Source organism: Ursus maritimus, unplaced genomic scaffold (assembly GCF_017311325.1).
Source record: "Ursus maritimus isolate PB19 unplaced genomic scaffold, ASM1731132v1 scaffold_2, whole genome shotgun sequence".
NCBI lineage: Eukaryota > Metazoa > Chordata > Mammalia > Carnivora > Ursidae > Ursus > Ursus maritimus.
The window spans coordinates 104,417,166-104,429,648 of record NW_024424452.1 but is presented as its reverse complement, the minus strand read 5'-3'; the positions used below and the strand labels follow the sequence as shown (position 1 = coordinate 104,429,648).

Genomic DNA, 12,483 nt, shown 5'->3' with positions numbered 1-12,483 from the left:
AGAGACAGGACAGAGGGGCTGAGTAGGCGAGCAGGAGGTGCACTTGGACTTGGCAGTCTCGGGGCCCCTGCTGGTCCCGTGCCCCCCGTGTCCTGTCCACCCAACCAGCCTGCCAGGGGAGCAGGGAGTGCTGTCGTTTACACACCTCTCCACTTCGATCATCAAGAGGGCCTGCCAGGCCCCCCAGAATGGCTGTTAAGGTTTCACAGGACTAATGTCAGAGGGTGAGGAACAAGACCCAGGGCCTTCGGATGCACTGGCTGAGTCTGCAAAGCTAGTGGCTCTGGACAGATTGACGACGTGGAGAGCCTTGTCCTTGGTCCTCCAGCGTGCCTCCCATGGCTGCCCTTGTCCGAGGTGAACAACCTTGGTGTGGAACAGCAGTGAGTGCAGCCGACAGTTACTGTGTCAGGCCCCGAGCTGAGCTCTGCGCGTGCGTCACCTCGCGTATGCTCTATGCCAACTCTGCTATCAAACCCCTTTCTCTCTCTTTTTTTATTTTAAATTTATTTGTCAGAGAGGGAGAAAGAAAGCACAGGGAGGGGGAGCAGCAGGCAGAGGGAGAGGCAGGCTCCCTGCTGACCAGGGAGCCCGATGCGGGGCTCCATCCCAGGACCCTGGGATCATGACCTGAGCCGAAGGCAGATGCTTAACCGACTGAATCACCCAGGCACCCCTGTCAAACCCCTTTCACAGATGAGAAAACTGAGTCTGTCCTATACTGCAGAACCCGCATGAATTCACCTAGTTCTTCTAGCTGGTGAGTGTTTCACCTCTTCCCAAATGGCCATCTTGGTCCCAGCCGCTCTCCTTGGAGGCGGACCCTGCCCGGTGCACAGCGAGAGGCAGGGAACAACCCAGACGGGTGCTCCAGGAGGTTCCCACCTCTCCGGGTTAAGACTCTGCCCTTCTGTTGCTGCCCTGCGGTGGGCTCCTTTGGAAGCCTCATTGGTGACTCAGCTTGAGCTTGCTGTCAGATGAAACGCTTAACTTACTGTTTTTCGGTCCTAATGCGCCCCCCCCATTCTTTTCTTTTCTTTTTTTTTTTTTTAAGATTTTGCTTATTTATTTGAGAAGGAGAGAGAGAGTGTGATTGGGGAGGAGGGCAGAGGGAGAAGGACAAGCAGGCTCTCTGCTGAGCAGGGAGCCCCATGTGGGACTTGATCCCAGGATCCCGAGATCATGACCTGAGCGGAAGGCAGACACTTAATGGACTGAGCCCCCCACCCCCGGTGCCCCTCCCCCCATTCTTAGACAATGGGGATTCTGTGCCCTACATACAAGAGTTTACATTTATTCCTACTGAATATTTTCACCTATGTGCCACATCCTACATCCCCCAGAGACAGACGGACGCACGTGCACACGCTCCTCTCCTCTGGAAGACAGGCGTACGTTTTAGACAGTCCACTTCTTGGGGACCATCTGTTTTCTTCTGCCCTCCTTCAAAGCAGAGAAATGGTTGTGTACACGCTTCTTCCAGGGTTCTGGTCACAGGGCGTACATGGCAAGACGGTTTCGTGCCCAAGAAGGCAAGCTCCGGGTCACGCTGGCTGGGCTGGAATCCCAGCTTGCGCATTTGGCTCTGTGACCTTGGGAAATTAAATCAGCCCATGTGCCTCAGTGTTCTTTCCTATAGAATGGGGAAAACGATATCTACCTTACTTGTTATTTTAAGGGTTAAATGGGATAGCACTCGGTCAGTAACTATTTCCTCTTTCTCCTTGCTCCTGGCTTCTCTGGGTCCCCCAATTCTACTTTCCTGCCCTGGCATCTCCCATAACTGCTTGATCATGCTTGACCTTAGTTACAAAGCTGAACGCAGAATTTCAGTGATGTGTAATCCAGTCCCTTTGTTGTAGAGATGAAAAAAAGCACAGTCCCTCCTCCCATTCCTCTGTTGCTTCATTTTGTTGCGAAGTGGTCGTATTTTCAGCACTCCCATTACCACCTTTTCTCTCTCCAGCTCACGTAGCAATCAGATCGGCCGCGTTTCCGCCAGTACAATCAGTGAGCTCCGGGCCCCAGCTCACCGGATTTATGGCTCTCTGCTGTCCTGCAGGGTCCTGCGGGGTCTGGGAGGCTCAGGAATTATGGGCGACCAGAGACAAGGCTTTCGGTGCACTTGGCCCAACTTGTCAGTCACCTCCTGGGGCCGGTTGCATGGGGGAATAAAACCAAAATCCACAGCCAATATGCTGACCACATTTTTATACTCCTCATTCAAATCCAAAAATTTCCCCATGAGACTTGCTGGAAACTATTCAGAGAGAAAAGGCAGAGAGAGAGGACTCTAACTGGCCAGGGAAAGGCCGCACAGGGAGGGTGCAGTGGGGTGCAGCTGGTCTGAGCACTTCGGGGCTCTTTCTCAGAAGACGCCGAGCCTGTGTGCTGCAGTGACAGGACGGGGATGGGTGCGGCTCTCATTTCTCTGAGATCTCCGTGAATTCTTACAAACCAAGGTTAATAGTTATGCAACCAGCTTCCAGGCGATTCCCCCACCCTCCTCCTTCCAACCAAACCACCACCTTTTGCCCCTCGAATGCAGAAGTCCTAGGGTCAGGTCTCTGCCGAGGGAAATGAGTGGCAGCCTATGTGGGATATTTGAGGCAGTTTTGTGATAGTGGGGATAGATGTCATATAGCTAGCTTTGTTTCCGAGTGAGGAAAAAAATACGTCATTTCTTCAGATAAAGGACGTTCTAACACTAAAGGAGAGAGAAAGAAAGGGAGGAAGGGAGGGGAAGAGAGAAAGAGGACAAAATGCCAGACCGAAGGACAATCCTTTAAATTGAATTAATTTGGCCTTTATTAAAAAGTCACTAGAGTGCCTTTATGTTTGCTTTTTGCTGCACTGCAAGGAGCTCTGGGCCTGGAGTCAGAGATCTGGGATTTAATTTGGGGTCTGCCACTTACCAGGGTGTGACTGTGTGTGAATTAACCAATAGACTCAAACATCAGTAGACTAGCCTTCAGTTTCTCCATTGTAAACCAGGAATGAAACACTTGGGGGGGGGCAGACAGGGAAGGGAAGGGAATGACACATGTACTGAGCATCTATGAAAAGTCAGGCATGTGACAAGGTATTTGTTTAATTCTCAGGACAAACTAATGAGGCCGGCGTTATGATGACCATTTTACAGAGGAGGAAACTGAGACTCAGAGGTTAAGTCATTTGTCACACCTCCCTGAATGCAAAGCCCACACAGGAAGAAAAACAGGAAGGAAATAAAAAGTGGACTCAGAAGCTTCTGGTCTGGACCTCAATTTTCTCTGTGAAATAGAAAACAAGATCATCTACTGAGATGAGGTGGCAGGGAAATGTCAAGAGTGGTGTAGGCTCAGAGAAACTTCTGTGGCTAAGAAAGAGGGAGCTTATCCATCCTTAGAGACGGTGTTGCTAAGAGGTTGATCAGGAGCTGATTACCCCTGTGACATGCTGCTCAGGGGGTCAGTCCCTGTCCGATTCACGGAGAAGGGACAGATTTTGTCTGTCACCCATCGTCAAACCCCCAGGCCCTAGTACAGTGCCTGGTACGTAGTGATAAGTGTATTGATTTACTAAACATTATGGAGCACCAGGATGTACTGGCTCTGTTGTAGGTGCTGGGGATTCAGTAGTGGCAAAGGCAGATCAGGGGCACCTGGCTGGCTCGGTCAGTACGGCATGCAACTCTTGATCTCTGAGTCGTCAGTTCAAGCCCCACGCTGGGCATAGAACTTATATAAAAAAGTTAAACAAATCAAAATGAAATTTAAAAAAAAGAGACAGATTAATCTCTCGTCCTTATGGCATTTGCAGTCTGATAGGAGTCCGACAGTAAACACAGGAACTAACAAATAGTAATAAAGTTATGAATTTAAAAAATAGAATAATAGGATAGACAGTGCCTGTTGCCGTGGGGGCGTTTTCTCAGGAGGTGACATTTGAGATATGACTGGAATGAGAGAAGATGTTGTTCTTGCCAAGATGGGGGAAGGGTGTTCCGGACAAAAGGAACAGCAAATGCAAAGCCCTGAGGCAGAAATGAGCTTGGAATGTTTCAGGGAGACAGAAGGAAGGCTGGTGCAGTTGGAGAGGAGGCGAGAGTGGGAGAGAGTGGTAGGAAATGAGAGAAGAGGGGTCAGATCCTATAAGACCTCGGAAGCCAAGTTAAGAAGCTTGGATTTTATGCTAATTCCAGTAAGAAGTCTTTGGAAGGTTTTAAGCAGTGGGAGGGATGTGATCTGATTTATGTTCTAAAACAATCGCTCTGGCTTTCCGATGGAAAGGAGATTGTGGTGGGAGGGGGGTGGCAAGTGGAACAGGAGGCTGGTGCAGCCGCCCAGGAGAGAGGGGAGATTACTAGACTCACATGGTAGCAGGGGAGACAGGGGAAGGCCTTGGAGAAGGCAAGAATGGGTCTTGCTGGTAGGTTAGACATAGGGGGTGAGGAAAAGAGAGGGAGCAAGGATGTTCTCTAGGCTTTTGGACAGAGCTGATGGTGCTATTAACTGATGGGGCAAAGTAGAGGAGGAACAGGCTGGGGGCAAGAGGTAGAAAATCAAGAATTCCATTGTGGACATGTTAAGTTTGAAATACCTAGTTGACATCTGCTATGGGTTGACTTATGTTCCCCCCAAAGGATACGTTGGAATCCTAATCCCCAATACCTATGAAAGTGATCTTATTTGGAAATAGGATCTTTGCAGATATAATCAAGTTAAGATGAAGTCATTAGAGTGGCCCTAATCCAATGTGACTAGTGTCCTTAAAAGAAGAGGAAAGGGGCACCTGCTGGCTCCGTCAGTGAAGCACACGACTCTTGATCTCGGGGTTGTGAGTTAGAGCCCCACGTTGGATGAAGAGATTGCTTTTAAAAAAATAAAATCTTAAAAAAAATAAAAGAAAAGGAAAACTTGGGGACACAGAGGAAGAATGGCCACGTGAGGATAGAGGCAGAGATTGGAGTGGGCACTGCGACAAGCCAAGGAACATCTGGGGGTCCCAGAAGCTGGAAGAGGCAAAAAAGGAACCTCCCCCGAAGCCCTCACAGGAGTGTGGCCCTGCCGGCACCTTGACTTGGGATTTCTGGCCTCCACGACTGTGAGACCATAAACTCCTGTTGTGTTAAGCCAGCCAGCTTGTGGCCTTTTGTCTCAGCCATCCTAGGGGACAAATACAGCATCCAAGCAGAGAGGTCAAGTTTGTATATGCAGGACTAGAGCTCAAGGGAGAGGCTGGTCTTTAAAGCCACAGAACAGGATGAGATTGCCCAGAGAGAAAGTTAGAGAATGTTGAGAGAAGAGAGCCCCTGTAGTTCAAGGGAAGAGTGTTTCAAGGAGGAAAGAGTAGTTGATCGTGTCAAACAAAGATAATAAGTAAGTCAGATTGACTTTGGCCCTTGGATTTGATAAAAGAGAAGCTGTAAAAAAAAAAAAGAGGGAGGTTGTTGATGATCTTGTCAGGAGATGTCGGCAGGTGGTAGAGAGAGAAGTCAAAGTAGAGTGAGTGGAGGAAAGACTGTAGGTAAGGAGGTATACAGTAATGATGGAGGACTGTTTTGAGGCTCACTATACAACAGCAAAGAAACGGAGCCTTACCTGGAAAAAGACCTGGGGGTGAAAGGAAGCTTTTTCAAAGGTGGGCAATATTTGGGCATATTTTTTCTGTTAGTAGGTATGATCTAAGGAGAGACCAATGACTCAGGAGATAGAGGGGATAATTGCAAGGAGCAAAGTCTGGAAGCAGTAAGAACAAATGGGGTCCAGTGCACAGATGGGGAGAGACTGACCCCAGAGAAGAACACAGCCTCTTCAACTGCAGGGAGGGCAGAGTCTATGAGTAGAGATCATGCAGACGGGTTGGTGGGAAGATGAAATAGCTCTCATTCGTTCGCATTTCTTTGTATTTATTTTATCAGTGAAGCAGGAGGAAGGGATGGTGCTGGAGCGTTGAAAAGAGAAGGAGGTGAGAGGAGGCATGAAATAGTCCTTTGAGAGGGAGGGAAGGGGAATACACCGTGGGAGTGTAGAAGGTTTGCAAGGTAGAGCTCAGTGCTCTCATGAGATTCAAAGTCACAAGTTCAGAGTGAAAAGGTCGATGAGCACGGTTGTATGATTTTCCTCGGTAATGTTCAGTTTCTTGAGTATAGGTGAAGGGTACGTGACTAGCTGGGTTTAACCAGAATTAGGGTTTTGCCAGAAAAGTACAACGAAGGCAAGAAGGAGAGGCAGCGTAGGTGAGGGTGTTTGTAAGAGAGAGAGCACAGCAGTAACATAATGGTGAAGCTGGGTAAGGGATGAAATGGTCACATGCAGGGCACGGGGACAATAAATCTTGTTCGGGGTATCAGGTCTCTATGGGATCAAAGACTAATTGGAATGGAAGGCTCAGCAAAAGTTAATGTGAACAAGAGAAGGCATTAGGGGCTAGGATGCCTAAAAGCAGGATTATTGGGAGGTAAATATATTGGTGAGGGCAAGATTTAGGGTAGAGAAGATAACAAAAAGTTCACATACAGTGGGCTCTAACCCCGTTCATATCAAACACGCTGAAGTTTTTGCAGGAGGAAGGAGGAGAAGTAGTTGGGAACACCTCTCTAGACCCTGAGATATGTGGGGTACCAGAGAAAAGAACAACCTTCCCTGTTTTCTATATCCTTCACCCTTGCCTGTAGGCAAGGCCATTGGGAAGCAGTATCTTCAGGGGACAGCCAGGTGTCAGTAGAGCAAGACTGTGAAGGGAATGCTCAGGGAAGGGTTCAAAGTTAGAGGGGCATTGGCCAGTGGCAGACTGAGTTCCAGAGGCTATAGTGGCATGGTCTGGGAATTGGACACAGGCGGAAGATGGGATGCAGTCGGCAGCTATACAGAGTGGTTAGGGGACTCCAGTCTGTGGGATTACAGACGGTGTGGGAGGCTAGGATTTGTGATATGAGACATGATGGGGCATGTCCTGACATTGTCATTAAAGGAGGTGGTGGTCAGGTAAAGCTACATAGCATCTGGGGTATTTAGCTGGCACATAGGCGGACTCTACTGAAGAAAGGGACGCATGACATTAATCCATGTATCGCTGAGGAGTCTAGTGCCTTGCCAGACACATGGCATATTCATTGATTAAAACTGCATATAGTTGCGGCCCCTGGGTGGCTCCCTGGGTTGAGCATCTGACTTGATTTCGGCTCAGGTCATGATCTCAGGGTCCTGGGATCAAGCCCCGTGTTGGGCTCCACGCTCAGCAGTGAGTCTGCTTGAGATTCTCTCTCTCCCTCTCCCTCTGCCCCTCCCCTCTGTTTGCGCTCTCGCCCTCTCTCTCTAAAATTAATAAATAAATCTTTAAAAAACCCCTGCATGTAGTTGATGCTGTGGTGACTATAACAAGGCGGGCCATAACCTAGTATATACAACAGGTACCCAGAATCCTGGGGGTGATGAAAATCTCTAAGTACCTTTGATTGCTTAATATATAAATAGCTTGCACTGTGTCCCTTCTGATGAAAATCATTCCTGTGTTCAAGACTGAACAGGGACTGGACTGTGGTTGTGTTCTGCCTTAATTAGGAAGAGATGGACAGGAGGCAAAGGTGGGGACCAGGAAAGCGACCTGTTTAAATCCTCTGTGCTCTACCTCAGATGCTCAGCCCAGGCCCTTCTCTGGAAACTCACAGCAGAAAAGGGACCAGCCACGTCCTTCCCTTAGGTGGAGAGATGGCTATTCCAGCCCTGGGCCTCTGACTTTACTTCCTTTTCTCTCTTACCTGCTGCTCCTGCAGAAGAAATGATTTCCATTTCTTTTGAGTCCTCTTTTTCTAGCTTTTCCGATTCTGTTTGCCCTCCCTTTGTTTCATTGAGGCTAGGGCCACTTTTTCTTTCCGTCTCCAGAATCTCCCATGACATGCTTCCTTCCTGTCCCAATCCCTCCCCCAATACTACTAGATGTGGGAGTCCAAAACTTTTCTAAAGAGGCCTCTAAAGTTCCCACTGATGTTATGCCCCAGTGTCTGAGGTGACCTGGCCTGGTCTCTGTGCAGCTGAGAAAGTGTCTCTTTGTGTTGGCTGATGAATGGCCGCCCTGTCCTGCCCCAGGACCTCAATACCTGGAGGGTAACAGGAGAAAGCCCACTCCCCTCCTTAGGCTCTGCACCTGCTGCTCTCAGCTTTCCTTGGGGGCCACAGGGTACCTGGGCAGGTAGCTTGCTGGCTAAGCCCGGGAAGAGCAACACTAAAGGGGCAGGTCCAGGATCTCTTCCTGCCCTAGCCTCTCTGGGCAGCATGGTGCCTGCTGAGGGGCTACCCACACTCCTCAGCTCTTCCTTCTGCATCACCCCTGCTCTGTCCTCTTCCATCTCCTGTTACTTCCCGGGAGTTGAGTCTCATCATAGAACAATGAGCCTGCTGGGATGCTGTTTCCCTCTATGACTAAAGATTTGAACTGTCGAATTTCTGGGCTGGACAATATCTCACCTGGTTAGACATCTTCACCTTTGCCTGTAGACAGGGCAGTGTGAAAATCTTCAGGCCAGAGCCACGGGCGCAACCTGATGTTTCAAATGGCAAAACTCAGTTCAGTTCAACAAATGTGTACAGAGCGTTGTTTTTATTGCTGTTGTTATGTTGTGGTGCATATTATCTCATGAAAATATTTTATTACTCACTTTGTTTACTCAGATAGCACATGCACATGGTACATTACAACTACTAGAGAGTAAGTCACGGAAAGTGGGTATCTCTATATACTTCTGTGCCACATCCACTTGGGGCCTCTTTCCAGAAGTAAATGCTGTTATCAGTGTCTTGGGTACTTTTCCAGAGATATTCCACACATACGTAATTTCACTTGATCTTCATAGCGGCCTTCTGGCAGGGGGGTGTATGGTGAATCCCGTTTGGAAGACAGGGGAGTGCATGCACAGTATGTTAGTAACAGCAGCGATTCCAATTGAGGCATGTGTAAGTCCCAAACCGATGCAGCTTCTGCTGTAACTTGTTCCCAAGCTCCTTGGTCAACACCCTCTCTGCCCCCCACCCCCCACCCCGGCAGTCACTCACTCAGCAGAGTTGGCTACAGATCCTGGGTGTGCAGGGCCCTGTCCTAGGTGCTGAAGGCTCTTATAGAGGCAGGGGATCACTGAGCCCCTACCCTCATGGGGCTCACCAAAGAGCTGAGGCCGGCAAATCCTGAAGTCTGGTAGAGAGGAGACAGGGAGTCACAAACTCTGCTTGGCCACAGTATTTGTAAGTGGCACTAGGCAGGCCACTCCCTTTTATTGACTCTCAGTTTCCTCATCTGTCTGATGGAGATAACTCACAGGGCTGTTGTGAGAATCTAGGGATTACAAAAGCAGAACTGCTTGGAAAGCATCCAATCCCCGCACATGGAAAGGAGTCTAGGCCAGTCCTGTGGACAGCCTCCCCATGTGAGGGCCAAGGGTCACTGAATTACTGAATGACAGAGGAAACAGTGGTCCAAGCCTCTAGAAAGTGATACATTGAAGTAGGTTTGCCCTTCTCTATGTTTGTTTTAGGGTTGTCTTCAGAAGGCACAGAGTTGGTCTGGTTGCAAAAGACAGGGACTGGAAGTAAAATGGGGATAGGGTATGGGGTTGGCCTAGAATGAGACGGAACACACAAGTGAGCCTCTTCTAGAACATTCAGCTGCAGGACATGGAGAAGTCTGCCCTGGGTTATACCTGGGGCAAATGCTACTCTGGGCAGCTCTCCTAGTTCTTCCCAGGCCCTCCTCCCTCTCTGCAAGGTGGCCAATGACTTGCCTTCTAATTAGCCGGCTATCAGCAGCTCAAGGGCCTTTCTAAAAAGTTCCTTCTGCCCAGAAGGCTTCCCTTGTCTCTCCCCATCCCATCTTCCCCTAGCTATCTCTTTTTCATCTTTTGGGCTGGACTTAGATCTCGTTTCCTCAGAGAAGCCTTTCCGGGCTCTCCAGAGTAGGTTAGGAGCTCCTGCTATTCGCTCTGCCCACATGCCTCTGATTAGGTCATGTCACACCAGTCAGTGCCCATCTTGTCCACCAGACTGTCTGCTCCAGGGGGTGGGCACCAAGCCCACCGGCTCAGCACAGAGACTGGCACTTAAGGCATGCTAAATTATTTGTTGAATGAATGGTTGAAGTCAGTCGCTCCTGCCTCTTTGTTCAAACTCACTTGTATATTGATATAGCACCTCTTATACAGTTGTTATTTTATTTTATTTTTACATGACTGTGTCATCTGAATCTTTTGCCTTTGTATTCCTGGTGCCTAGCCCTTGTCACAGTGCAGGGGTGGTCCTGCAGATTGCTGAATGAATGAATGAATGAATGAATGAATGAATTCTTGGCAGGGAGCTGCTTTGAACTAGAGAGCCTTTCCTTTGCAGGCAGTTCATGAACTATCTTCCCCGGTGGGCCACGGAAAGGCTCAGGAAGTGGGGAACAAAATTGGGCTGGAGCTGGTAGAGCTGCAGAGAGGAGAAAGCAAAGAGCCGGAGTGCCATCTCCTCTTTGTTGTTGCTGCCGTGTGGAGGGCAGGAGTTGACCCCAAAGGAGGGGACTTGGTTCTGGGAGGGATCTTCTCCGAGGGCTCTCAAAGCCCTCTGTGACTGAGGTGGGCTTGGCTCAGGTAGACGGACCCCAGCTGCCCCCCGTCATTCTCCTTGGAGAAGGGGTGAAACGAGGGGGCGGGGAGAGAGGGACTCTGAGATTTCCATACTCCGGGCTTCTCTTTCTCAGTTTCTTCGTCCCCAAGGCACCAGCCAGAGTCGGGAGGGAAGAGGGGTCAGGCTGAGCCGGGCGGCGGGGGAGGGGCGGCGCGGGCAGCCGGCTGGTGTCCTCTGGTGTCTGGAGCCAAGGCCCCGAGCTCTCGGCCCCCGCGAAGCGAGGCGAGCCGGAGCTGTGCAGTGAATGCAAAGAGCCGGGCGAGCTCCCAGCCCGGCGCCGCCGACGGCGTCCTCAGCCACAGCCCAATGAGAAGAGAGCAGATAATTTATTCTCTAATCCCGGTTCGGGTGCCCGGCGCTGGCGAGTGGCGGGGACTGGGGGGGGTGGGTCTCCTCGTCCCCTCTCCCCCTCCCGCCGCCGCCCCCTCCCCGCCCCTGCGGGCTCCCGGCGCGCACACACACATTTCCTGACAATTAGCGAGCACACCTTGGCCGCGCGGCCTCCGGCGGCGCCGCAGCTTTTGTCTCCCGCCCGCCCGGGCTGCAAGGCGCGGGCGCCCGGGCGCGAAGTTGCCGCCCCGACGCGCAGCCCCGGAATGCCCGCCGCCGCTGCCGTCGGGCGGGCGCGGAGGGCGGGGTGGGCCGGGCACGCCGGCCCGGGGCTGGGGGGCTGCAAAAGAGAGGAGAAGAGAGAGAAAAGTAAGGCAGCGCTGGCCCCTCTTCCTTTGTTATAACCCTGAGTGTGTGCGGGCGTGAGCGCGCGCGGGAGTGCCTGTGTGTGCACATACGTGTGCGTGCCTGCATGTGCGCGCGCGTGTGTGCAAACGCGTGCCTGTGTGTGCGGGTCGGAACCGGTCGGGGGCGACGGGACCCGAGGCCGTGAGGCGGCGTGGCCTGAATGCGAGTTGAACCGCGTCCCGGGTCTCTCGCGCTCCTCCTGGGACTCGGGCGTGCGGGCAGGTAGCCGTCCCGTCCCCGCCCGCTTCTCAGAGGACTGAGCGCGGAGTTTGTTCACCGACGGGCAGCGTGCGGAGGGGGTGCGGCGCGGCGGCCTGGGCCCGGCCTGCCGGCGTGGGGGAAGGGGACTCGCCCGCCCAAGGTCTGCCCCGACCGCAGGGGGGCGCAAGAGGGGGGCTCCGGGGCCCGCAGCGCGGCGCGGACGCGGCTACGCGGCCAGCCTCCACCCGGGTAGGAGCTCGCTAGAGCCACTGCAAGCCCCGGGAGGGCGCGAGGCTGTGGTGGTGGCTCGCGGGGCTCTGGAGGGAGCGGGGGGCGGCGAGACGGAGTCTGTCTAAATGCCAATTCCCTTAAGTTCAGCGCATCGGTTGTCATTTCATACCTTAATGCATATTTATGCTGCGCCGAAATAGGCTTCATAATTAACTCCCGGAGTCATCCGCAGAGGTTAAAGGGACCCCGAAGATTTGTGCATTGATTGGGTACCACGGCGGTGTGTGTGTGTGCGCGCGCGTGTGTGCGTGCGCCCCGTGCGAACCCATTGAGAAGAATAATTATTTTTCTCCACTGGAAGCTACAGCAGAGAATCAGACAAGGAGGGAAGAGAGAGAGAGGTTGGAGAGGGAGAGAGAGAGAAAGAGACAAAGGAAGTGAGTGCGAGAGGAGACGGCTTAGCACCCGAACTGTGAGTACTGAGCTAAAGCAAATAGGCAGCAAAGTGCTGCGAGTCGGGGACCCTCGGCCGGGTTGAGGGCCAGGAGCAGCTGAGGAGGACTCGCCTCTTCGCCGGGGGCTTGGCTGGGCGATGAGGGTTCCTTGAGGCAGAGGAGGACTCCGGGCTGCGGGAGCAGGCGCTCACCTGAAAGCCAGCGCGGACCGGCCGCGGGCTGCG

General features: G+C 51.9%; 1 protein-coding gene across 1 annotated transcript in view; it reads right to left on the bottom strand.

The window, feature by feature from the left end:
* The window catches only part of CDK18 (cyclin dependent kinase 18), a 65,401-nt gene extending 53,435 nt beyond the window's left edge, over window positions 1–11,966 (bottom strand). Inside the window, exons 1-2 of the mRNA XM_040634517.1 lie at window positions 11,650–11,966; window positions 11,122–11,304 (exon numbers count right to left, since the gene is read on the bottom strand). Of these exons, the coding sequence (XP_040490451.1) occupies window positions 11,122–11,304; window positions 11,650–11,966 (500 nt within the window). The remainder of the gene's footprint in view (window positions 1–11,121; window positions 11,305–11,649) is intronic.
* Window positions 11,967–12,483: the final 517 nt, after the last annotated feature.